The sequence below is a fragment of the Mus musculus genome, chromosome 8, assembly GCF_000001635.26.
Source record: "Mus musculus strain C57BL/6J chromosome 8, GRCm38.p6 C57BL/6J".
Lineage (NCBI taxonomy): Eukaryota > Metazoa > Chordata > Mammalia > Rodentia > Muridae > Mus > Mus musculus.
The window spans coordinates 93,020,214-93,048,192 of record NC_000074.6 but is presented as its reverse complement, the minus strand read 5'-3'; the positions used below and the strand labels follow the sequence as shown (position 1 = coordinate 93,048,192).

Genomic DNA, 27,979 nt, shown 5'->3' with positions numbered 1-27,979 from the left:
CACCATCTAAGACAGGTTATACAAAGCCCTTCAGAAGAGCACCAAGATCTCGTCACAGGGCCCCAAAGCAACTGGCCTTCCAGCATGTGGCTCTTTGCTCTGGCCCTGGCTTCCCTCAACACTTGCATGGCTTTGGGTAAGTTCTTCCAAAACACAAACACTTGGAGCTCTTTTGAAGCTCCTAAGCCAGGGCAAATGGGAGTGTAAATGCGTATGAAGAGAAGAGAGGCCAGGTTCCATTCTGTATCAGAGATCACCAGCATGATTTCAAAATGGGCTTGGAGCAAAGGAACCCAGCAAGCTCCTCCCATCACAGAGATCCAGGGAAAGAAAACCATGGTGATACTGCAGCTGCAGGTGCTAAGAAGTCATTGAGCTAGCATGAGAGGCCCTAGCTATCTCCCAGATCTTACTCTATCTCTGGGTAGACATAAAAAGAGGCTCAGCAGAGTTTTAACAGCATTGAGTCAGGAGCCAGGGCACAAGGCTAGAGTCTAGTTCAGCTCTTCTGATCCCCATGACTTTGGGAAAGACACTTCAACTTTGCAGTGTCTGGGTGATGAATCTGGAAAATGGAAAGCAATAGAGCCTTCCTTACTGGGCTGTACTGAGGGTGGCATAGGTGGTTGTTTTGTAGCTCTTAGCATAGTGTCTGGTCTAGAAGCACAATATATGGATGGACGTAAAGGGGTGATATCTTTAATGGGTATATTAATAAAAATTTGAAATATGGTCAAGCCAACATGTTAAGAGCCAAATGCTACTAAGAAGATAATTTGTTCCTCAGTCCCCAAGAGATATTGGTATGAACTGTATGTTGTATGAGAAGGTGATTAAGAGGCACACCTTAGACTCAGGAGCCTGTCATTGTAGGAGAAGGACCACAGACACACCTAGATGAGAGAGGGAACAGAAAGGAGCTGCAAGGAGTTGGAGGAGGGATTAAGGCCTTCACATCACCAGGGGGGGCTGGGACTTGTACTGAGGGAATGAATAAGTAAATGAGGGGAGATGGAAAGGAATTGCATACGTGAAAAAGCAGAGTTCAGAGATTCAGATACCAAGGTACAAGTTCTGGCTGGGAAGAATAAATGGGCTACAAATACTGCTAAGTAGAGACCATGGGAACTGGGGGGGGGTCTGAAATGTACAGGTGCATGATGTGGAGACTCTCAAATCCCTAGATAAAGGACTGAGGTTTGCTTAATGGTCAAGTAAAGAACAGGGACCATTCTGGAGTCAAGAATATTCTCCTGGCAGTTCTTAACATGGTCATCCCAGCCAGGCTAGCCTGCGAGCTCCATTCTTGTGGCACATACAGTTCTTCCCTAACTCCCTACAGCTTCGTCCCTGTCTTGGTCCTCCTTTGTTTGGCTCTATACAAAGCCAGACTGACCATCTGTCCTGATGCTGAAGGGCATTGGCATTCTTGATCATGGTCATGGATCATATGTTCTCCTGTGTGGCTTCAGGGCATCAGTATCTCAGAGCATCCCTCTCAGAACGTGATTCTATTCTCTCATTCACCAACTGTTGCCACTGAGTACAGACACTTTGTCAACATCTCCACTCAAGTGTGTGGTCAGAAATAAATAATGATTCAAAAATGGTCTTACCAAAGAGAACAGCCAATAGCCCTGGAAGGTCTTTTAGGAAACCATATTGCAAAACAAATCAGGGTCTACTCCAAGCACTGGAAACAGTCCCAACTGAGAACAACACACTAGAGTGGTCACAGGAGGAAGGGCAAACAAAGCACCATGGAAGTCCAGGGAGACATGGAGAAGGGGCTGGAAGAGTGTGAGAGCTACCTCTGAGCCAAGATCACTAGCTGTGGTCCATGTTAGCTCAGTGATGCTTTCCTGCCACCTGAAGTGGGTAGAAATGAGTAGCCAGAAGGTGGAAAGTGGACCATTGAGATGAGAAAATATAAAAAGAAATAAAAGATTACTTATCAAATGGGGGTATTCATATGGGGCATTTACTGTGCACCAGATGTGTATTCCAAGTACTTTATAATCCTTCTCAAAGAAGCCTAGCTAAGTAGGCACTAGCATAGCCACATTACAGATGAGGACACTGAGGGATGGAGAGAATCCTGAATGGACTTCCTGAAGATGGGTTGAGGTGAGGTTGCTGGGGTAACCAGCAGCAAAACAATGTGCCATTCCAGATTCGTCCATTCTCATTTTGCCTTACATTCCCTTTCAAATCTGCCACAGTGCCTTGGGGACAGAAAGAAGACAGAATCCTAGACATAGCGAGGGTTGCCAGGGCTCTGATGGCCAAACACTGGTTCTGGATTCAGATGGCAGAAATGAATAAGACACAGTTTGGCAGAGGACACTGGGGTAATAACCATTCTAACAAGTCTTGCTAATGAACTGCTTCAAATGGCATGGAAGTCCTAAGCTGTCCTGCAATAAGCGTGGATTGTCTTTCCTGAGTTTGAGCCTTTCAAATACAAAGTCTTGTCGATTTGGAGATACCGACATTCACAGGGTCCAATTAATCCAGACCCTGTACCCCAACCACCTCCAATATGGGGTTCTTGTAGCCTACAGCCTATTCAACTTAGTCACTCAGAACCAGGCACCAGGCGAGGACAGCCCTTGAGCTCCAAAGAATGGTGTAAACTATCTTCTTCTTCCCCTACTCCATCTTCTTTCTCACAATCCCTCTGGCCCATCCTCCTGATTGACTTTGGCTCCTTTCCTGGTCATTTCAGTGGTGAGGAGGATAAGTAGTAAGTGCTAAGGGGTAAGGGGCCACCTCTCCTTCACCCTCTAACCCAGCATCCAACACCAACATTCAATACTTCACTGAATGGGCTATCTCCCAATCTCCATGACACAGATGCTTTTCTGCCTCCAGTTCTGGTTTACCCCTTCTGACATCCCTCTGAATTGGGAAGGATGGTTTTTCTCACCATAATTTTATATTAAAAATAATTGATGTCTACATGGCTATGGTAGTTTACTCATGACCATATACCTAAAAGTAGTAAACGCCCCACTTGGATTCATCTTTAAGTCATCTACTCTGGTGTGTTCTTATTTTGATTCCATTTTCATCAGGGCACCTGTCCTCACCACCTGTGGTAGACACCCTGCAAGGCAAAGTCATGGGGAAGTACATCAGCTTAGAAGGATCCGCACAGCCTGTAGCCGTCTTCCTGGGAGTCCCCTTTGCCAAGCCCCCTCTTGGGCCCCTGAGGTTTGCTCCACCACAGCCTGCCGAGACCTGGAGCTCCGTGAAGAACACCACCTCCTACCCTCCTATGTAAGCTACTGGGGTGGGCCTAGGTCTCTTTCCAAAGGATATCCTGCCTCAGAGAGCTGTTGGAACGAGTTGAGGCAAGATCTCTAATGGATTAGACTTTGTTTATGTATCCCTAACATACTCTAAGATCCCAAAGGTATTCCATAACTGTCAGAGTGCCTAGAGTCTTTTCTCAAACATGTATTTATTGGACACCTGTTATATATTCTAGGTTCCGATAATGCATCAGTGAGCAGAATAAAGTTCCCCTATCTTTTTGTATGTTGGAGGGAGGGGGTAGAATAACTAATTGCAAAGCAAGAAAATGAATTGTGATAGGTAAGGTGTTTCACTCGTTGGATAAAATGCTGATAAGAAAGTATGACACGGGAATCATGTCTCTCCTCCTGTCTTGACCTTTTCATGGAGGAAGCTGCTGATGTTGGGGGTGTAGTATGGTGAGCTGAGTGCAGTCCAAAGGACCCAGATGGCCTCACAAGAAAGGCACCCAGCATATCCATGACCAGTCCTTCCTTTCTTCCTTCTCTCTGTCTTTCTTGGTAGTTAGGTGGTTTTCTCAAGTAGTGTTCTTTGATCCTTTGACTTTTTTTCAGTGCCACTGTGATAAGCTTTTGCTTTGTAGTCACTGTTGAGCTTACAACAAACAGCCCGTACTTGCAGTATTAAATTGACAAGAACCCACCATTAACCAAGAGGAAAACCAACACTCTACATGTCAACTTTTTTCTTCCATTTTGAATTTTTGATGCCACAGAACACATCTTTATCCTGCCTATTATTAAAAAATTCAATGAGCATTATTTTTAATAAAATAAAATAGCTTCACCAGTTTACAGATAGGTGTGAATACTCAGCACGATTGGAGTGCTAAGGCAGTTGTAGCCATTTCTGTGTTTACTTTTTTTGGGGGGGGGTTATTTATTTATTTTTTATTACATATTTTCCTCAATTACATTTCCAATGCTATCCCAAAAGTCCCCCATACCCTCCCCCCCCACTTCCCTACCCACCCATTCCCATTTTTTTTGGCCCTGGCATTCCCCTGTACTGGGGCATATACAGTTTGCGTGTCCAATGGGCCTCTCTTTCCAGTGATGGCCGACTAGCAAAGGTTAACAACCATGTTCCATGCTGTCTTCTCTCTGGCACTTCTATCTAGCCTTTCTTGTGTTCCATGCTGTCTTCTCTCTGGAACTTCTATCTAGCCTTTCTTGTACGGCAAAGCTGGTAGCAATCCTTTATGTGTTACTTGCTTTTCTGACTGTTTTATATTTCTTTTACCTTTGATGGTTGGGTTTGTTTATAATATGTCATAGGTGACAATTTTGGGTTTGATCAAACATGTGAGCTTTGACCTTTTATCTGGATGGTTGTCTGGATGCTAGCATCTCCCATTCCACTGTAGCAATCTCTGTTATCCTCTTTGAATAAAGAAATCCCTGTTCTTTGTCTACTCTTCCCTAATAACTGCCGTGTTTGCTCTTTTGATGTGTCTAATGGGGTCTGTAAGCTGTCTTCCTTCATTCCTGTTCTCCTCTCACTCTGTGTACTTTCAAATCAACTGCCTGGGGCAGTGGCTACAGCTTGGTAGTGAACTGTTTGCTTAGCAAGTTCAAAAGCCCTTAGCACTATTTAAAAAAAAAATGACCCAAAAAGGAAAGAGAAGCACCATGAGCTAGCTGGCCCTCAAGCACACTGCTCTGCTCTCTGGTTCATTTGCTGTTGGCTCTTTTTCCACTTCATTCTTTGTACTTTCCACCCTTCCTGTTTGATTTTTTTTTTTAAACATTTAATCTCAATGTTCAATTTCTATGGTGAGGGCACCCTCTGTATCTGCTTAACACCAAGCAGTTAGAAATATTTCCATATAAACAACTTTACTTCTCCTGCCCCAAAAGAAAACGTGTCTATGATGAATTTATGAGCTGCTTCTTTGTGTCTCCTTGAAGTCCGTTGTTCTTCCTTAAGGACAGAAAACAGCTATTCGGAGGCAGAGCTCCGGGAGATGGCACATCCTTGTCATTCGGGGGTCAGTCTCTGGTGCCTTACTTTGTGTATTTATTGAGGTTATGTTGCTGTGGGTGTTGCTGATACTTGTGGTCATTGTGCAATGTCTACACATGGAAGGCCCAAGTAGTCCCTGCAATCACTTTTGTACCTGAATTCTCCAAGAGATTTAGGTAGGTTAGGTGCTGTGTTCCTTAAGCCTGTGATAACTGCACACATCTCAGCAGTAGAGGGCACTTCGACCCAGGCTTGCTGAGAGTCCCTGGGAGCTACAAGGATCCTGAGGCTTTCCAGACTCGATGACCCCAGAGCACATAGAAGGAGAATTCCAAGAGTGCATGACCAATCTTCCCAGGGATTTAAGCCTGGAATCATGTCTCAGTGGAGGAGACAGATGCCTACCACAGTAAGAGCAGCTGGAGTTGACATCAGGCTACCTCAGTACCTGTATGAGACAAACGCTAGAGATTGTGTCTCATTGGATCTGATAGATCCCTCAGCAGTTAGCCATACAGACATGATTGCTGTTTCACGACAAACACAGGCATAGAGTTGACATTAGATCCCCCTTAGGTTTGCTGTTTGACTGTAGTGGGTGCCAGTGCCTCTGCATGGTCCTCATGGAATCTCAGGATTCTTACTAAAACCCCCAGACAGCTTCCTATCCACACCAGTGTCTTAGGCCTAGTAATGCAAATTCAGTTTGTGAGCTTAAACCACATGATAGAAGGCCTTCCCTGGGTTTATTTGTTTGTTTGAATCTCAACAAGTTTGTTCTTCTTTCTCCCCTTCCCAGGTGCTCGCAAATTACAGGAGTGGGGCCAGTGCTCTCCGATGTCTTTACTAACCAACTAGAAAATGTTCCTCTTGAGTATTCTGAAGACTGCCTTTACCTAAATATTTACTCCCCTACAGACCTGACAAGCAAAGACAGGCTGCCGGTAAGCACTCAAGCATGAACATCCAGACGCTTCAGCATCCTGGATCTTCCAGGGCAGATTAGAAGGGATAAAGGATTCTAGCAGTATAGGTATTGTTAGCCATGCATGCCTCTTACTTCTCTTGACCACAGAAAAATATGGTTTTGGTACTTCAGTTATCCCCCGTGATGCTAGGCATATGTGAGAGAGTACAGTATATCTGGTAGGTACATCTTAATTCTTGCATGCTCTCTTACAATGGACCTTAGGAAAGCAATGTTTGTTCTCTTAATTGTTGTTCGAGAATCTGAACCCTGTGGAATTAAGACAATTTCCAGTAAAGTCAGAAATGGAAAAATCCATGACCCAACATCCACCTAGTCCCACTTTTATGGATAGAGAAAATAAGGCAAAGATGGAGAGGATCTATAAATTAGGGTTGATGGAGCAAGAACTTGGGTCCCCTGATCTTCAAACCATGTTTTTTAATAAGGACTTGGAACAAATGTGTGCTCTTCCAAGTACATCAGGGTCCATCTGTGAACACTTTCATGGTCCCATGATGAAGGTATGTGGGATGCAGTCTGGGACAATCCCAGAAGTATTTCCTTTGCCAAACATCTGGGACTTGGCTATAATTTGTTTCTTTCCTTGGTTGCCTTTGGCAAGAACTGATGGCTCAGTGAGTCAGCATTTCCATATAAACAAAGGCCCAAAGATGGGCAGGCTGCTAGTTCCAGGTCACAGGATAGAGGATGGGGCAGGCTGCTAGTTACTGGTCACAGGACAGAGGATGGGGCAGGCTGCTAGTTCCGGGTCACAGGATAGAGGATGGGGCAGGCTGCTAGTTCCAGGTTACAGGATAGAGGATGGGGCAGGCTGCTAGTTCCAGGTCACAGGACAGAGGATGGGGCAGGTTGATAGTTCCAGGTCACAGGACAGAGGATGGGGCAGGCTGCTAGTTCCGGGTCACAGGACAGAGGATGGGGCAGGCTGCTAGTTCCGGGTCACAGGATAGAGGATGGGGCAGGCTGCTAGTTCCGGGTCACAGGATAGAGGATGGGGCAGGCTGCTAGTTGCAGGCCACAGGATAGAGGTGGGCATCTGGAGAAGGTGACCCTTTGGACAGAAGATACAATGGAGTCAGTAGGTTCTTCAGTATGCCATTGCCCTCCAGCCTTTGCTGCTCTTCATTCTGAGATGATCTTGCTTCAGACCTTTCCTCAAGGTGGCAGGGAACCTAAGAGAAGGAAAAACAAGGAATATGGTAGTCTAAAGGCAGGAGGTGCTTCAGCTATGAACTTAAGTCCTAGAGCATAGGGTCTGGATTAATCCTGGGTGTGCTTTTAAGAAGATGAGAGACTGGGCTATTTTTTTTTTACTTCCTCAGCCTCTGTTTTCTTCAGATTGATACGGTTCCATGTGCACACACAGAAGTGACTTTCAAGACATGCTTCAGTCCTGAATGAGCTCACACAAGGCAGCAAGAACATCTGCCTTCTGCCCTAGTTGCCTGACTGCTAACTCACTGAGATGTAGCTGTGGGCAACAGGAGTTAGGAATTCAATGTGTTGGCTCTGAGTCACGTCTCACTTCTGTCTCTCATGCTCTGTGGAACTTCAAGCAGATTGCCTATCTGTTACATGAATAGGTTATTTTTAAATACTTTAAACAGTAATTAGTTTACAGTTTGTTAGTTCTTTTATTAGCAACATTATAGTAGTTTATCCTTTTGGTTCTTCTGTGCAATGTGATCCCCAGGAGCCATTAATCAGAACTTGTACTCCCTTTGCTCTTGACCCCTAATCTTTATGGAAGTGCCTAGTGAGTCGTGGACTCTCAGGTAAAGTCAATGTATAAAGACTTCTTGGAAATGTAGTTGGTAGGTAGGGAGATGGAGAGGCTTGAGGGAACACTTCAGCAAGAGGCACTTGTGTATTTTGGGGACATGTGTATTTCTTGAGATAATATTTCAGTCACAGGGAAGGTTAACTCACCACTGAACTGAGATATTATGTCCAGACATGAGAGGGGTGCTGTGTTGCTGAGAAAATGACATCCATGGCTTTTACTGGTACATGATGACATTTGCAGTTGGAAGAACTATTGAAAGACATGGTCTTGAGATAAGGGGAAGAGCATTAAGTACCTAGGCTGTCTTGGGTGGGATTGTGATCTGAGACCAAGTTTAGGGAGTTAGGAAGACTACACACACACACACACACACACACACACACACACACACACACACACACACACACACACACACCTTTTGTAACCACAATGGGCATTCATAGCTTTAGATTATGGCTACCTTAATCATAACCAAGAAATAATTAAGTCATCAAATGTTCTTTCTCTACTTCTTATAACCTGCATGGTTCCTTTGCTGCCTGTCCAGGTGATGGTATGGGTCCATGGAGGCGGTTTACTCTCTGGTGGAGCATCAACTTTTGATGGACTGGCCCTGTCTACCCATGAAAACGTAGTGATAGTAGTCATTCAATACCGTCTGGGCATCTGGGGTTTCCTCAGGTAAGATGGCAGACCCTTTTCAGATTGCATTAACATTCCCTTGTGAGGACATTAGGGCTCATCCCTGGTCATTTCATCCTCTGAGAGATCTGTAATGAGCTTCTTAAATGGTCTGTTTCTTCAGTGTGAACCCTGCCAGTCTTCTGTCTCCTCAACCACACTGATGCTCTGGGCTTCTGCACTTACTGTTCTCTCTTCCTGGAAGACCTGCTTTTTAAACTCATTCATCTTTCAAAGCCTAACAGCCATTTAAACAGCTCTGAAACACGTATCTCCTCTCACTAGTGCTACCCAGCACACTAAATTCCTGACAACAGTCACTGTGCAGCAAAGAAATTCAGTGTCACACATCTCCTGGGACAGGAGGCACAAAAGAATTTGGAGAATGCTTTTGTGTTAAGGATTGAGTGGCTGGGGTTTGTGGACGCTGTCAAAGGATCTCACTCCAGGGAAATAGGTTCCCTGGAATGTGTTAGGGTCCACACAGCTCACTTCCTCCTTAGCATCTGGCAAATGTGGGAGTCCAGGCTAGCATCTCTCTGTCAGATCTGTAAGGTCAGGACCAGGTTCCCTGCATTAAAAGTCTAGAAGCTTTTTCTTCATATTCCTGACCTGAACCAAACAGACCTGAGAAGGTTGCTAAGTAGTCCTGCTGAGCTCTAGCTGCCAGTAGAGAGACTGGAGCTGGAAGATGGCTGTGGTCTGCCTCTCAGCAGGAACTCACCTTCCTCTCAAGGCACCATGTCTCTTTCACTCAGATTCTGTTTCTCTGCCTTCTATTTCAATAAGCCTGCCAAAAGTAGTCCCTCCATCTCTTCTTTCTCTTATCTCTCCTTCCCCCATGCCTGGCAGGCTGTGCTTGCTGAAGTCACCAGTGATCTCTACCCTCCCTCAGAACAACCTCTTGACCCCTCAGTAACAGCTGGGTGAGCCCACATGCTTCTAATGGCTTCTTTTCTCTGACCTTTGGCTGTTTGCACCTCCGTGGCTGCTCATGATCCTTGCTTCTTACCTCTGCATCCTCAGGCCTCTGTATGTCTCCTCCCACCCATCCAGTAATTCCCAGCATTCCCCACTGTGGTGGTTTGAATGAGAAGTAGCTCTCATGTTTGAATATTTGGTCCACGGTCAGTGGAAGTATTTTGGGAAGGAATAATTGGTCTGATCTTGTTGGAGGATACATGTCACTGGGCGATAGGTTTTGAGGTTACAAAAATCCATGACCCCCTCACCACCTTCTCCCTCCTCTCCCTCTTCCTCCCCCTCTTCCTCTCCCTTCCCCTCACCCTTTCCTTTTGTCTCTCTCCCTCCCTCCTCCCCCACTCTCTCTGTGTGTATGTGTGTGTGTCTGATGCTTGTGGATGTGATGTAAGCTCTCAACTACTGCTCCAGTGTCCTGCCTGCCTGCCTGCCTGCCTGCTATCATCCTTCCCACCATGGTAGGAACTGGCTCTCTGAAACAGTTGTAAACATTCCACCAATTATATCATTCTTTTATAAGTTGCCTTGGTCATGGCATCTCTTCACAGGAATAGAGCAGTAACTAAGACACCCGCTTCTCCTTTGAAGCCAAGATGCCATTTTTAACTATCTTCTCAGGTTTCCTGGGATGCCCTACTTCACAGAGACAGTTTGAACTCTTGACAACTACCTAGACCACAAAAATCTCTCTTCCTGTTTTCCTAAGGCCCCTAAGTAGGTGTCCTAGGTTTTATACTTTTGATTGCTCATAGTAAAGTCCTTATAAAAGTCTAGATTCTGCTTTATTTCATACTCCTACATAGCCAGCTACTCATCAATTCTTTACTCCTACAAACATCAAAGTTCTGTGTCTCTGACCTATGTTGCTATAGTGACCATTTAGTTTTTCTCATTGCTTCTAATGCAGTGACTATTCCATATTGGGCTATGTTCCCCTCCAAAGAGGGCCCCCACCTTTCTAAGTGTGTTTATAGCTCATATGATTGAAGATTCTGCCAGTTAGGAGAAAAATCTTGAGATGATGTCAGGTAGAAATTCCAAGGAAAAGTCTAAAATTCACCCCTTGAAGTCATCACATCTTGGAAGGCATCTGTGTCGATGATGGGTGGTCTCAAACCTTTTTTCTTTTACCCTGATGATCAGCCTCCTGCCAATCTCTTTAGCAGGTGATCTCTTGGCTCTACCCCTAAATGCTTTTTCCTCTGTTCCTTCTCTAACCATACCCTAGTATTTCTAGTCTGCTTAACTTTGTTTTTTAGTCCCACTGAAAATTTCCAGCAGCCAATAATGTCCACACCATGTCCTGAAGGCTTTGCTGTTTAGAAAATGTTTCTACCATGAAAAGCGCTCCATCAGCCTTAGTGTTAGCCTCCCATAAAGCTTAAGGGCATGGGTTTAGGTCGTCCAAGTTCTCTGTGAAGGTGTTTAGCATAGTCTTTATTATAATCAGAGATTGTATTCATTTGCAATTACTCCCCTAACCTCCTTGTCACCTGAGTCATTTATAGCACCCCAAACACAGCCCTTCAAGATGACTAGCTCACTCCTCCAAATCCTTCACATTTTCCCCAAAACCACTTTCATCACATATTCTAGTACAGTTATATCAGTGGACCAATTAATTCTTTGGGACCAATTTTCTGTATTAGGCTATTTTCCACAGGTATAACAAATATCCAAAGCTCAGTATTTTGTAAAATATAAAGTTGGACTACAGAGATAGCTCAGTGGTTAAGAGTAAATATTGCTCTTGGAGAGAACCCAAGTTCAATTCCTAGCACCCACACAGAACAGCTGACAATGCCTATGACTCTAGCTCCAGGGGGATCCCATGCTTCTGGCTTCTTGCTGTCATCAGTGTCCTCACATACACAGATTCCTGCACACACACACACACACACACACACACACACACACACACACAACTAAAAGTAAAATAAATGTAAAATTGTAAATGAGATGCATTTATCACAGGGCTTCAAATACTGAAACTCAAAACACCATGATTCCAGCTGTGAAACCTCTGGGCTGTGTCACATTGTGACAGATGCTATTGTGACAATGGGGCATATCAGGAAGCCAGCGAGCAAGTAAGGGGTCAAGCTTGATTTCTATAACTTTCTCATAAGAACTAACAAGAATGCTTCTAGAACAATTTTCATTCTAGTACCCTCAATAGCTCAGCCACCTAGCAATGAACCCTTTGAAGGTTATACCAATCTCCAGAATACCCACATTGGAGGCAAAGCTTTTAACATACAAAACAGTGAAGGATAATCTATATCCTAGCCACTGCCAACTCTTGGCCCATCATAGCCCAGCTATAATGTCTCCTGCTCTAACTCTCCCTTTCCCCTTACAGCACAGGAGATGAACACAGCCGAGGGAACTGGGGTCACTTGGACCAGGTGGCTGCACTGCAGTGGGTCCAGAACAACATTGCTAACTTTGGAGGGGACCCAAGCTCTGTGACCCTCTTTGGCGAGTCAGCAGGAGGTGAAAGTGTCTCTGTCCTTGTAAGTATTCCTGGCACCAAGCCCCATGTCTAGGGTTCATGTTGATGTGGCTGTTGGTGCTATTGAAGACCATTCGGTCTTGCCACAGGCACATTGGCTAACAAGACTTGGATTTAGATTGACTGTATTTGTGGTTCAGTATCAGGCAGTGTAGAACTAAATACCAAGAGCTCCCAAGAAGCTCAGATGGCAGCTTTGTGTTCTAGAGCCAAAAGAATGTCCAGCTGAGCCTGTGACCATACCTTTCCAACTCCCCTCTCTTGGTTGAATTCTCTCTTCTTCCTAGTCATTTAGGTTTTGCAACTCACCTAACTTGGGGTGAATAAAGAGATGCTAACAGTCAGCTAGAAGGTCACTGTTTGTCTGGAAACTTGATTTACTGGTAGAGATTGTTAGCACTGAAAGCTGAGGTTGCCATGTGGCTTGGTCATGCCTAAGAGGGTGGGCAACAGTCTCTGCACCTAAGGCACTATGCTTTAAGGGAAGTCAGTGAGAGGAAGGAAGAGCAGGAAGTGTGACAGAGAGAGGCAGGGAAGAGCAAGACCACAGACAACCTATGATGTGAGTTAATGTGATGGTGTAGAGACGTGGCCATACTGAGGGAAGCTATAGAAACCCACCAGGAGCTGTCCAGTGAGATGACCCTCTGGGAGCTGTCCAGGCATCTCAGATCTGGGTCAATCAGCCTGATTACCTTTTAAACATGTATCAGATTCACAGTGGAATACTCACTGGATAATGTTTTATATTTTAAAAGATTTGAAAGGAGGGAAAAAAGATTTCAAAAGAAAAAGAAGTCATCCACAGTCCCAGCACCCAGGTGATGTCTCTGTGGCATCTTAATGTCCATTTCTCTTATCTTTCTCTGACAACTTTATCTCTATCCTGGGCCTCTGTTTACCATCTCCCTACACCACCTCTTTATCTCTTTTATCTATCACATAACGTTTTAAGAAAAAACTTCCCTCAATACACACGACAGCAAACACTCCCTAAAATGTTAAGTGCCTCTCCTTGGGACTTGCTTTTACAATTACATAGTATTCCATGGTAATTATAAAACATTTTTTATTACCCACTATTATAGTATTTGAACTTTTTAAGTTGTCCCTTATTTTTATTATCATATACATGGTGAATTTTATTTCTTTTTACCTTATTTAGTTTGTATTTGTTGGGTTTTATAAATTATTTTTCCTACAATATATTTTGATCAGGTTCTTTGAAGTCTCCCAACTCCTCCCAGATCTCCCCACCTACCCACACAACTTTATGGTTTTTTGTCTCAAAAGAAACCAAAGCAAACAAAACTCAAAGCCAAAAATACAAAGAACAGAAAAACAAACAAACAAACAAACAAACAAACAAACAAAACAATGAAAACACTCCCATACAAAATAAGTTTCTTCTTGTATTGTTAGCCAATTACTCCTGAGCATGGGACCTGCTCTTGAGTGTGTTTGATATACACTTGATATGTACCCAGTGTTACTCCACTGGAGAAAAACTCTTTACTTCTAAATACAGGTCCTTATACCCACAGATAAATATAACCCTTACCCCTCATCAAGGAAATGTCTAAAATAATTTTACAGATGCTCATGGTAATTTTCTCTGGGACACTTTCTGACTTTCCAAGTATTGGAGACACTAAAAAAGACTTTGTAGCTAGGAACTTAAAAATCCATTCTTTCCAGTGTTGTTGATTAGCATAATGGGTGCATGCCAATATTCCCAACTCTATCCCTGACACTGAGGAAAGCTGGGAAGCAAGCAGAAGCAGGTAAGGAACTGTCAGTCACATCCAGTGAGAATCAGAATCTGCAAGCAAGGGGTATAGATGGAGGAACCCTTACAAGATGAGTAGGTCAGGGACCAACTCTCTGGAGCATAAACTCTCCTCCTCTCTTTCTTCCCAGGTTTTATCTCCGCTGACCAAGAACCTCTTCCAGAGGGCCATTTCTGAGAGTGGTGTGGCCCTCACGCCATGTCTGTTCAGGGAGACTACAAGGCGTGCGGCTGAGGTAGGTCATCAGGGTAGCAAGAACCTTCAAGGAAAATTCCCATTGAGTTATTCAGGTGATATCCCCTAGTGTTGGAAGAGCATTAGAGACTGCACTCACTCTCTCAATGCCTATTTAGGAAACAGGATCAGAATGCAGAAGCGATTTATTGAGGTCACTAAGTGGTCAGGGCCAAGCTGAGACCCAAGCCCAAGACAGTGAGCACACTGTCCCAAGTATACCAGGGCAGGCTAGGCTGGACAGAGATCAGTGGCCTCTAATTACATACTTGTCAGAATCTGAGTTCCAGTGCTTTGCTTGCAGGCTATGGATCTGGGATGATTCCTCCCTGAGACCCTGGTAACCTTGCAACCTAGAAAGCATCCATTTCTAGTAAAGGAGATTAATTTTTAATTGTGTAATCAATGTTAAGATTTCAACAATAAGAAAATGCATAAAGGAAAGAGAGTAACCAAATCCAATGAAATCGCAAGCATCCAAAAGGAACAGTTAGGGAAGAAAATGTCCCATAAGTAAGAACCAGAAAGAAGCAACATATTTACCTGGTGAGCAGAGGATATCCCAAGAAGAAACAGCATGTGCAAATGTCCTGTGCAAATGTCCTGTGCAAATGTCCCATGCACAGGAGAGTCCTGTGAGGAATAATGAGGGAAACCTGGTGTGGACAGAGCAGACAGAAGGAATAGAGAACAGTCAGCCAGTGCGTCCCACCATCAACCTCTATCATCTGTGCCTCCTCCTCCAGCCAGGTTGATTCCAGCCCACATGGGTACCACACCTGCCCCCGGGGTTACAAACTTTCTCTAGGCTCAAGAAAAATGAAGCGTGGTTCTGTGATTTATGGGGTGGTGGAGGAGTATTTTTTGCTTTGACAGTTCTCCTTAAGAACAAAATATGAAAACAAAAGGTTCATTTTGGGATTCCGTGCTTCTAGCCACTGACTCACACTGTGGTTCTTAAAACAGTGGGCTTTTATATAAGCGTACCCATGTTATCAGAGAAACGGCAACTAAGATACAAATGTGTGAGTGACTCATGTCCCAATCCAACCAGTAACAGGGGCAACGCTGTTCAGCCCACAGCCTTCACTTGCTGGTCTAGAACGCTTTCTGCCATCACATCCCAGAACTGGGCTTGAGATAGCATCCCTTTCTGTGTGTTCCTGGAGGGGAGAGACAATGTCCTTTATCTCTGCTGTTCCCTGTGATCACTGCAGCAAGTTGCCATTGCTACGGGGTGTGTGGCCACTACATCAGCCGACATAGTGCACTGTCTACGTGAGAAGACAGAGGAGGAACTCTTGGCAACGACCCTGAAGATGGTAGGTATGGCTAAGTCCCCACATTTCCATCCTAAATTCAGTGTTCCTTATGCCCTGAACAACTACATGGGGACTTTTCATGGACAGTGTCAGCCCTCTGATACAAGTTAGATGTTTTGCTGTGGAATGATTCAAATGTCAAAAGTGTTCAAAAACGTTATGTTGAAAAAAAATGCATAACAATATCCCAGAGTTCCCAAAACAGTGGTTTTGCAATTATAATAGGTGAATGTGTTGTAATAAGTTAAGCATTTTCTATTCACAGAAGTGACAACCATCCTAAATTTTAGGGCTGGAAATACTAAGTGTGAAGGTTTTCAGAAGTGCTATAATTTGTCTAACAATAGACTAATTGACTTTATGAATAGAACTTTGCAAATATTTTTCCTAGTTTCAATCTTTCCCTCAGTCTTTCTGTATGTTTTGAATCAGGAAGGAGCAAGAATAGTGATACATATTTAACAATGATAAACTATCAATTATAAGTTAGTAGTGGTCTGATTCTAGGATAACCACACATTCAACCATTTCTTTATCTATGTATCCACCTGTCATCCATTTATCTACCTATTTAAGCACAATGTACTTCCACAAATACAACATCAGTCCATCTATATTGCTTCATTTTTTGACTTTTTTAATACCTATGCATCATCCGGCCAGTGTTTATTTACACCCCACTATCATTCCAACCAAACAAGGATATATTATCATTACCTGTTCATTATCACTCTATGCATGAGCCCATCCAATTCATCAATATGACCATATACTATAGGACCATCCATCCATTCAGATATCCACCCAGATGAGGTAGGAAGATAGACTGTGCATTCATTACATCCAGCTAAGATGCTTGAAAGAAACACGACACTAGAAGAGATAACCATGACGCTGTTACCATAAGGAAGCTTGTTAGAGCAAACACCCAGAAAACACATCTGGGGCCACTCGACCTAGTCCCTTCATTGGGAAGATATGAGTGTGAGGTCAGAGAAACTTAAAACTTTAACCCTCCTACCTCCTACACTGGCTTTCATTATTTTCAGTGTTAGCTGCTGGAGGATGATTCTGAACCCCATATATCCCCCATTAGCACTGGGCACTGCCTGTTTGCCCTGGCATTTTAGGTTCCCATAAAATGATCCAACTATTGGAAGAAAGCATGATCGGTTTCTAAAGCTTGGAGACAAACACTTCAGTGATTCTTCTTGTATCACAAAAATAAAAAGGCATATAAGGAAAGGTGGGCACACTAACTGTGTCATCTCCAGAGCTAGGAGTCCTCACTCTGGGTCCAAGGGTCTGTCTCTTTGCTTGTACCTATCCATCTTTGTCTTACTCCACCATCATGTTCTCATGCCCAGTAGAGCTCAGGTTTTCCCACACTGGGCCCCAGTCAAAGAAGGACCAGAACTGAGAACTTGACAATTCAGGAGTATAGCTAAAGGTCAGCCTCTGTACAGGGCCTCTTGCTCATCACATCTGCTTTTGTCTCCACAGAAATTCTTTGCTCTTGATTTGCTTGGAGACCCCAGAGAGGTAAGGATCTTTGCTTTTCCAATAGAGGTGCTAAGTCTTAACACCTTTAAGCTTCAATTAACTATGGAGCAAAGAATTATTCTTGTAAAAAATACTAGTTAATCTCAGCACGCATGTTACAGAAGCCCAGAGAAGGAAGTCCCTTGCCAGAACAACATAGCCAGGACAACCACAGGCAGAGCTGTGTGCGTCACAGTACAGGGTGACTAATGAGTAGCTCAGCCTCCTAGGCTCAGGGATTTCCTTCTCATTTGCATTTCCTGATCACAGTATGGCCCTGTAAGAAGAGAATAAACTTGAACCTTACATGGAAGGGGCAAAGGTGCTTGGGTAAGGATCTTAGGAGCTTCCATTGAGATGCTCAGTACTGATATACTTGGCTCTCCAGTTCCAGCCCTGTCTTCCCACCTCCTGGCAGTGCCCTTTGACCTGTGACATTTGCTGTGAAAATGTCAAATATTTATAGCCCTGTTCTATGCTCTCTCCCTGGGTGTCCTTGCAATCCACTGATGATCTTGTGAGGATGCTGTGGGATTCTTTCAGTCATTCATCACGGTTTTACAATGAGGCAAGAACTAGGTCTGCAACTGGGATAGAGCAGTGAACAGATGGTACTTCTGACTTCCCTGGAGCCTTCCTAGTCCAAGGGGATGGATGCATCCAATAGAATAAATAAAATAGAATGATGTAGACTTAGTTTTTACCAGGATGAACTGATTACAAAATGGAAAGTAGGCAAGGGGATTCGCGGGAACAGAGATCACCCAGGGGGGACTGGATTCCAGCAAAGAGATCATGGCAAATTATACCATGACCTCAGCAAGAGAGTGGCTAAAAGTAGTTTGTAGCTGGACATATTTGTAGGGATAATTGACAGGGTTTGCTGGGGGAAAATGCCCCTCTTCTCTAACCAGAGGTGGCAATGAACCTATATGTCATAACATAGCCACCAGCATCGCTGAGGCCCATGGCTGTCACTGTAGTCCCTACTGTTGCTCATGGCCCCTCTAAAGATGCTATCTTCAGAGGACCCTCGCTGCCTGTCTTCTGGACTTTTTTTCTATTTTCTATATCTACTTCCTCTCCTGCCCCCATGCCACGGAATCATTGAATTTACCATCCACAACACAAGCCAAAGTATGCTACCTCCTTTCTTAAACCCAGATCTTATTTATAGCACAAATCTCCTTGCCACCATTGAAAAACAACTACACTCAAAACATATCTAAATGCTTATTATGTGCCAGATATTATGCAGAAAAATGTGATCTGCCCTGTGATCCTCTCTCTAATGTTCTCACTCGGCCATACCCAAGTTTCTTGGCATTTCTGGAAATAGCCCTGCATGCAAGCACCTCTATCTTTTTCATCATGCCCTGCCCACTGTTTGGAAATCCCAACCCTTCTTTACTGGTCAACATCCTTCACTCTCAAAGACCACTGCCAAGGTCAAATGTGCCTGCTCCATTCAGATTATCTGTTCCCCTGCAGCCTCCTTTATCAGCCCTTTCTGCACTCTACACTTTTTCTAAGGCAGCAATAGTGGCACCCAGAACTTGCTCTCTAGTGTTAGCTAGCATGGATTAACATTCTGGACCTTTTGGGTAAGTCTGCTTTGTTTTATTGAACTTCACACAGCAAGAGCTAGATAATCATTAATTCATGATTCATTCAAGGACCTTTGTCCTTGAAACCCTGATCTTCAGTTTAGGCATCTTCCAGTCCTCTGTTCTCCAAAGAGAGATATATTGTACATGGAAAAATGAAGCTAGCAAGATGGCACAAAAATAGTGTTACAGTGACCCAATTGATAAAATACCTCTGCCAATGAAAATAATATCTACTATTATTGAGCCTTTCCCAGTACAAATATTGTGCTGAACATTGCCCGGGTTCAATTGCTTACTTCAAATGGGCCCACTGGTGAGAAAACTATAGCATATGCAGGAATATTACTGTCCCCAGTGAACAGCTAATAAATAGTAGAACCAAGTTTCAGACCCAGGTAGCCTGACTCCAAAACACAAGTTCCAAACATACCAGAGTACTAGATCTGATGTTTAACCAAACCTACAACCAGCTTCCTAGCAGGCGATGTGTAAACCAGGCTCCATTTAATTTTGTAATTTTTTTTAAATCAAAAGTAAGATATAAAGGCAAGATGTCTATCAATGTGGTATAGTCGATTCCAGTTTCCGTGACTCTCAGCAAGTTATCTTGTAGGTTAGGGGCTCTGATCCTCAGAAAGAGCTCACATTTATATAGAGACAGATGGGTGACGTTGGTCTATATAAGTGACAGATTATGTGCTTGTCAGTTGAGCTCTTTGTAAAAATGTGTTTTTCAGTCCTCAGATAAACTCAAGGCACTTGTGCCCACTCCAAGGCAGAGCCTTGAATGTCTGAGCCACGTGAGACTCAAATTCCCATCTTGAATCAAAGCAGTGCAGCTCAGGGAAGTGCTCCTTCTCCTCTGCTTTCCTGCCTTATTTTGCGAACTCCGATGATTCTACTGATTTCTTGTTTTAAAGGGGCTCCAGGGAGGAGGGGAGGAGCTGCTGCAACTAAACACACAGGTGCTATACTTTATGAGAACAGTGTCCAATGAGATTAGTTCAGGTTTCAGTTACAGAACAATTGGGTATGGGTTCGGTGACAATGTCAACAATATATTATTAGATCCACAAGAAGAGCCTTGTCTTCATGTAAGTGAGGTTATCCCACAAGGTGCTGATATGACACACCTATAACGTCTGATGAGGCTTCAGGAAGAGGAGAAAGAAGCTAAATCTATACGTTCATGACATGAGGAAGGATATTAAAAATGTGTAGTAGACAGTCTGACTGCGAAAAGGGAGCCAGAGAAATCTACAGTTATGTTCCTCAGCATTGAGAAGATGTTAAGCCTTTCCTCAAGGCACCCAGTGCAAAGCAATCCCCTTCTTTTAAATGACACAGTGCTCCACAGTCTGAAGAAAACCCCACAAATGGAATTCTATGGCAAGTAATAGACAAAATGTTATGTTAGATCTTACCAATCATCGAGAGAGAGAGAGAGAGAGAGAGAGAGAGAGAGAGAGAGAGAGAGAGAGAGAGAGCGCGCTAAAAGGATGGCTTAGAGATTAAGAGCACTTGCAACAGCTGCAAGGGACTGGAGTTTGGTTCCTAGGGTCAATGTTGGCTCACCACCACCTGCAACTCCATCTCTGGGTCATCCAGTGCCTCTCTGGCCTCTGTGGGCACACACACTTACATGCACATGCCCCACACAGACATATGCATGTAATTAAAGTCAAAATAAATCTTAAAAAATATGTGTTAGTGAATTTCATGGTTCAATTTGGATCCCATCCCTATGGAACTTTATTACACACACACACACACACACACACACACACACACACACACACACACACACACACCACACACACACACACACACACACACACACACACACACACACACACACAAATATTCCAGAATGTACCACCCTTTCACCACCTTACCAGTGGTACCTGCAAGAAACGTACCTTGAACTTCTGTGGTCACTGCCCAGGCTCCACCAGACAGCCAACAAAGGAGACACAGGGGTTCTGTGGAATAAGTAACCACATGCTGCTTTATTCCCCAGAGCTACCCTTTCCTGACCACCGTGATTGATGGAGTGGTGCTGCCAAAGGCACCTGAAGAGATCCTGGCTGAGAAGAGTTTCAACACTGTCCCCTACATAGTGGGCATCAACAAGCAAGAGTTTGGCTGGTTTATTCCAATGGTGAGAAAATAGTGATCTCATAATCCTAACCCCAGAACTCATCTTTATCTGCACCCAGGACATCTTCCTTTTCCTTTGAATCCATGGAAGCTGTTCCCATTGTTACAAGTAGACATCTCCATGGAAACAGACTCCAAGATGATCCAGTTTTGCCCTGGGAAGTGCGGTCCCAGGAGCTCCTCCCTCCACATTCTTTGCCTTTCTCTAAAGAATCCTGACAAGCTCCAAGTGAGAGATCTGTAATGATGATAACTGCCAACAGTTCTTGTTAGCCCAAAGGCCAGAAAGTGATGGAAATTGTTCAGATGAAATAACTAAGAACACCCAGAAAGGAGAGGGAGCTGGGAGTCCAGCAGTCAGGCTGGGACAACGCAGTTTCTACCTTGGAGCTGGACTCACATGCCCCATAGATCTCCACAAGCACACTAAGCTGCTTCATTGCAAATGCTAGAGAAGATTGGTACTAAAATGAAAAATGTCATACAGAAGGAAATGGAAGTTTTTGTGCTGATAAAAAAAAACAGTGAAAAATGCATACTCAAGTAGGATGATGCTGTTCATTTAGTAGCAAGACTGCATTAGGGAAAAGACAGACTACAAAATTTAACCCAGATCTCTGCCACCAATAGTGGGAGAGATTTCAATGCTGTGATGTTCTTCAAGAGCCAATGTGCTAGGAGGGGTGAGTCTGTGTAGCCAGACACAGAATTGTTGGTCCACACCGATCTACAGAAGAAACATCCTTCTCTTCACAGGATTCAGATCTGTAAGTTAACGTTGAGCCTATATCAAAATTTGGGATTTTTTCTTCCATAAAGACCAGAAGAGAAAACCAGAACAATGTCCCCCAATTTTTTTTACTTTAAATAAGCTTCAAAAATTAGAGAAAATTGCCCTCTGGCCCAGGATGAAACTGTTTTGATTGAGACATTAATAGTTCAAGGATCGTTTTAAAGATTGGTAAGTGCAAGCATTCTACAGTAGCTGCTTCAACAGAGGTCAGGGGCAGTCTGCTCAACTCCAGGTTTTCTCCTGGCAGCATTGAGCTTCCCCAGTACGCACGGCAGGGGGTGAGTCATACTTCTACAACCATGCTGATGCTGGATTGTCTCCGACTGCAGAAGGTTGCACACATTGGTGCACAATAAGCTCTGTACAGCTCTCAATAAAGAAATCTTTCAAATATGACCAAATGACACAACCATAACGGTTGCTGGTGGATTCTTCAGTCACATTATTTGGTAGTGGGATGTCTTGTGACCTCTATCCACTAGTTCATGGCTTCTAAAATACCTGCTTTTGATTTTTCTCTCTCTGCCTGGAAGATCTTGTGTGTATTCCAGCTTTATAACCAAACATACACCCACACCCACACATACTTACAAATACACTTATATACACATCCACACACTGCACACAAATGTACACACAGACACAAAGAGTCAGCTTCTGCTAGACATGTTTTAAATCTCTTGTATTCTTTCAGTTTTTGGATAAATCCATCAAGTTAACTACTATTGTCTAATTCACTATAACCCATGCACATCAAGGCCCGTAAACACCTCCATTCTGCATCAGTTTGTTTGATTGGTTAGCTGGTTTGGTTATTCATTAATTCCCAGCAACTGACAAATTCTTTAATTCAGATGATGGGCTATCCACTCTCTGAAGGCAAACTGGACCAGAAGTCAGCCACATCTCTCCTGTGGAAGTCCTACCCACTTACTGTAAGTATCAATGGAATCTGCAATGTTGAGATTCAAGGAAGGGCTGAGGGCTCACCCTGAGTCACAGGTCAATTAAATAGTAGCATAAAAGGGAACTAGAACCCATAGAGTATGTATTAGTATGGCACTGAAGATGTTCATAGTTAATCGGAGTCTTCTCAATAGGCTGGAAAACATACGTTGCTCATTGCATGGGGGTGGACTCTTTTTTGGTTTATTTCAGAACATCTCTAAGGAACTGACTCCAGTGGCCACTGAGAAGTATTTGGGAGGATCAGACTGCCCTGACAAAAAGAAAGACCTCTTTTTAGACATGATGGGAGATGTGTTATTTGCTGTGCCATCTGTGATTGTGGCTCGCTATCACAGAGGTGAGTCTTGGAGGCTGGACAACAGAGGGACTCTCGCTCCCAGTATTAGTCAAATGTGGAAACCGATGGGGGTCAGGACTCAAGGGCTCATTTCCTATAGTCCAGGGGTGGTGTGGGGTATATTCTACATCGTCTGTCTTTTACATGAATCTTTATTTCTAGGAACAAATGCAAGTTGTTCATTTAGGAGTCAATCTCATTAAATATCAAAGAGAGATAAGGATATGATATTGGAAAGAGACAAGTCAGTGATTTATTACCAAGAATTTGCCTACTGTGAATGGAGGGAGTTGCCGGGGGGGGGGTCATGAAGTCATGCAGGAGACACATCTCAGGGCTATCCCATCTGAGTGGCAAAGGAAGTAGGCAATCCCTTCAGCACACATTTGCCATTGGTTGAACGCTATTTCAGTGAGTTAGTTCTTTGATTTCTTGACCTGTTGCACACATGGGCATGGCTATCTGTAGCAATAAACAAACCCTCAGCCAAAGAGCTTCGGGTGCTGGAGCTAACCTGCCTGTAAACAAGAGGTATGTATGAGGCCTAGCAGCATCTGCTAGGGGCTCCTGGTCTGAATTTACACTGGTGTATATAAAATGCAAACACTTGGCAAGTTTGGCAGGGTCTGCCAAGAGTCTTAAGCAGTAGGAGATAGGTAACAGATAGGCAGGCAGGCAGACAGACAATCAGACAGATAAGGGGGATATAGTGGGGAAATTAACTTGTGGGATTATTAAGGCCAAGAATTCTGGGTTCAAAAACAGTTCGGGGACCCTGGGGTTCTGGTAAAGTGACTACAGGATTGGTAGCCTTTGGGCCTGAGAAGCAAATGGTACTTTTCAGCCTAACTCCAGCAGCCAGAGGTCCTTGAAGAGCCTTGGTTTAAGTCTCAAAGTCCAGATATGAACATCCTGGAATCCTGGGCAGGAGTTCAAGGTCAGGAGAAGAAGCTCCATGGGAGGGGACATCATGTTCTCTCTGGTCTCTTCTCTGTTATGTCCAACAGGTCAGATGACACCTGTCCATACTGAGAGTGGACATTCTCCCTTTAGTGTACCACGTCATATTCCAGTCTCCCCTAAAGACCCTGCTCACACCCAGAAATAATACTTTATGGTTTTCTAGTAGTCCTTAATCCACTCAAAATGATGCCTAAAAGTAACTTTCAGAGAACCTGCCTAGGGTCAGAGGGTGCTATAAGGTAGCTTGTGCACAGTATTAGGGCTGGAGGAAAAGTGGAACATGCCACACAGGATTAAAGACTACACAGGACCAGAGGCAGAGGGTTCTAGGACATGAGGGAAGGGGGATCAGGGATCTATTGTTGTCCATAACTGGCCTTTGTCCAGCTCAGTGCATAGATTTGTGAGTACTCTGAGGGCTGAAGTGGGTCTTCTCTGGGACTTCCTAATGTTGTCCCAAGACTGTGTAGGTAAGATGGGATGTTATAAAGCCTGGACCCACTTAAAACTGAGAGGTGTTCTTCCAGGTGCCATTTGTGGAGTCTTCCAGGACCCTTTCTTGTTCCTGAATTTTGTTACCCAAGTACCTATGTCGCACTTCCCATTGATGACTTGTTTTATAGTTGTACAAATTTTACTGATCTCATCTCAGTGGCCTTAGGTAAGATGTTTAAAACCAGTCACACTGATGAAAGGAAGTGTTCTTTTCTCCAGGCTGGGGCTCACGGTTCCTTCTGCAGTCATTTCCCTCTCGGAGGTGGCTAGGTTACTCTTTTCTCAGCAAATGGTTCGTGATCTTATAGTGATTGCTTAGCAAGTGGATCACAGGGCCAGGAAAGGATGGATACTTGTTCAAAACACCAATTCTTGCTCAACCATAGGACAATGGTGGTGGCTGAGAAGGCAATTTAGTAAGGCCAACCCTGTGTCCTCAGGCTGAGGTGTCATAATTGTCTGCTATTTTATGGATGAAAATTTAATAACATGAAAAACGATTACAGTATGTTGCAAGATGTCTTGGATACTATTATCCCAGTTTATATAGAGAAGGATATATGCTTCAACATCAAGGGACTGTCTCGGTGGTGGGATCATGAGGAATATTTTTCTTTTTTTCTATGTTTTTCAAGATTCTTACAGAAAGCAAGCAGGGAAAAAGAGTCAGATTTTTTTTTCCACCACTCTGATTGGAGACCTTATCCTTCCACTCAGAAGCACTCTTCTGGCGTCTATGCTGTCTTCTGACCACTGGTACTGAGGTCTCTGGGATGCAAGACATAGGACAGGAGCAGAAGTATTAACTGATACAATGATCCAGTGGGAGGGAACAGGGCTGTGTGAGCTTGGACATGACATCTTTGGTGGTGAGAGGGGAAGACAAAGAACAGGAAAGAGAGGCAAGCTCACCCTCCCTTCATGCCTGATCCAAGCAAGACTCAAATAAGAACCTCAAGTTTCATGGTTTCACAAAGCCTAAGAGACAGGCTGCTCATGCTCTTCCTAGACTTGCAGTTAATGCTCAGGCAGGCAGCTTGGGTGTTCAGTAAAAAACAAAACAAACACAAAACAAAGCAACAACAACAACAACAATAACAATAAAACTTGTTTAAATCCCAGCTCCACCAACAGCAGCCCTGAGCACCAAGCAAGTTCCTAGGATCCCCTAAAGCTGTGTTTCCCTTCTAGCTGTGGATTTTCAGTGACTTTATACCACCCATGTGTATCTGATAGCATGCATACCTGAATCCATGTCTCCGCAGATGCTGGAGCCCCCACCTACATGTATGAGTTTAAGTATCACCCAAGCTTTGTGTCCGACATGAGACCCAAGACGGTAATAGCAGACCATGGAGATGAAGTTTACTCCGTTTGGGGGACACCATTTTTAAAAGGTAATGGCTCACTGATGGCTTGAACTTCAAGTTAAGAGCCCTGGGGTCTAGTCCTGGTTTGGTGACCTTAAGCAAGTGTCTCTCCTCCTAACCCTAGTTTCCTAACAGGACCATGTCAGTCATTTTATACATTTCTCTGTCAAAATACCTGCCCAAGGCAACTTAAGGAGAAAGGGTTTGTTCACACAGTTTCAGAAAGTCACCACCTTCTACAGTGAGGGAAACATGGTGGCAGGGCCATTAGGTTGGCTGGTCACACTGCACTCACGGTTAGGATTCGGAGAGGAACCAGGATGTAGATCTAAGGTATAAGCTCCAAGGCTTGCCCACACTGAACTGCTCCCTCAGAGTTTCTGTCTCCTGAAAGTTCCACAGCCTTCCCAATCAGGACCACCAGGTGGAGACCTAGTGTTCCAACACACGAGCAGGCTGAGGATATTTCACGTTCAAACAACAAAGACAGAGCTACATCAAGCAGTCTGTTGTTCTTCCTCCTCTAACAGGCATAAAGGAAGCTGTACCCCAGCCAAAGTAGTCACCCTCATGATCCTGACCCGTGATGTCACTAAGGCAGGTGGTGGGTAACCTGCAGGGCTCTGCCTCAGACAAGAATATCACTGTTTGAATTTATAATCCCAGGAGTGTACAGCATGTGAGAGAAGAAACAATTAGTGCTGGTGTTAAGCTTGGGTGGGGTCTAATATATATCTTCCTATATCTCTGCCTACATGTCAAATATCAAAATTTTATATAATATGTATATAGTTATATATTATATGTTTTTATAATATATTAAATATAATCATATTTATATATTTTCTATATTAAATATATTTAACACATTAAATATAATAAATTTAATATATAATAACATAATATTTTAAAAGGTTCTCAAAAATATCTTCAGCATCATCACTCTCAGCATGTGTAGGTGACCTGTGACCCCTATCATGGCTATTCATAGCACACCAGTATCTGCGGGTGCCTCCAACATAGGTGAATCCTTAGAACACTAATAGTTCTGATATATTTCAGAATCTATGAAAATGGAAGAATATGAAAAGATTCAGAAGTCAGCAACTTATGAGGCAGAGGAAACGCTGAGGTTTGGCATTGTGGCATTGAGTAGAGAGGCAAGAACAGATGACCATGAGAAGTGAAGGCAGCCCACTCATGGGCAAACTACATGCCCATTTGTGAGTCCTAAATAGTCCAAGCTTAAACAGAACACTCAGCCTAACTCTTCTGCGAACGCAGATTCCCATACAGTAGGTATATGGTAAGAGTGAAGACTGCATTTCTGAACACTCCCAACTGATGCTAACACTGCTCACGAACCACACCATGAGCAGGAAAGGACTCTTGTCTTCTTCCCCACAGAGGGTGCCTCAGAGGAGGAGATCAACCTCAGCACCATGATGATGAAGTTTTGGGGCAATTTTGCTCGAAATGGGTGAGGCTGGTGAAAAATACAAGTTTGTTGGGTGATGTGGGGGTACTGGAGACACTCCTGATGGGAAGGGGCAGTTTCTAAAGTCTAAATGATCAAAGCAATGGCTTTAGTGTTCTAACAATGAGAATTCTCTAAGAATGGGCAGGCAGAAGAATGCCCTGCAGAAGGTGAATAGGCATTTCAGGCTGTGTAGACTCTTGGCAATGTACATGCCAAGGATCTCCTAAAACCCTCAGAGAAACCTGAGGACCACAGAGCAGCCTTGCAAAGCTCTATTTGATTCTGTTCTCAGGAACCCAAATGGGGAAGGACTGCCACACTGGCCAGAGTATGGCGAGAAGGAAAGTTACCTTCAGATCGGAGCCACCACCCAGCAAGCCCAGAGGCTCAAAGACAAGGAAGTAGCTTTCTGGACCAGCCTCCGGGCCATGGAGGTGGGAGAAGCAACCAAGGGAGACACTCAGAGATGAAGTAGAAGCAGTACAACCCTGGAAGCCATTAGCAGCCTGGTCAATGCTGTTCCACAGAAGGTGTCCTGTAGCCCAGAGAGCTTTCTCATCCCAGAGTCTGAAGAACTGTGTTGAAAGTAGGCAGAAGCCAGTGAAGAGAAATGTTTGTAGCTGTGGTTTGAGTTTGCAAAATTAATAAAATCATTGTTTTTGAGGGGTACCAAA

General features: G+C 43.9%; 1 protein-coding gene across 4 annotated transcripts; it reads left to right on the top strand.

Annotated features, from left to right (window-relative positions):
* On the top strand, positions 1–27,979 carry Ces1a (carboxylesterase 1A). Of its 4 annotated transcripts, NM_001013764.2 has the most exons (14): positions 1–136; positions 3,078–3,282; positions 6,086–6,230; positions 8,611–8,744; positions 12,088–12,241; positions 14,161–14,265; positions 15,482–15,586; positions 17,090–17,128; positions 20,759–20,899; positions 22,546–22,626; positions 22,850–22,997; positions 25,721–25,852; positions 27,233–27,305; positions 27,598–27,979. In NM_001013764.2, the coding sequence occupies exons 1-14, from the start codon at positions 85–87 to the stop codon at positions 27,773–27,775; spliced, it is 1,692 nt and encodes a 563-aa protein (NP_001013786.2). In that variant the 5' UTR covers positions 1–84; the 3' UTR covers positions 27,776–27,979. The 4 variants fall into 4 exon arrangements, with proteins under 4 accessions (NP_001013786.2, XP_030099410.1, XP_017168309.1 ...); XM_030243550.1 differs by lacking the exons at positions 1–136; positions 3,078–3,282; positions 6,086–6,230 and adding an exon at positions 6,682–7,305 and having other exon boundaries at positions 27,598–27,974; XM_017312820.2 differs by lacking the exons at positions 1–136; positions 3,078–3,282; positions 6,086–6,230 and adding an exon at positions 6,684–7,355 and having other exon boundaries at positions 27,598–27,974.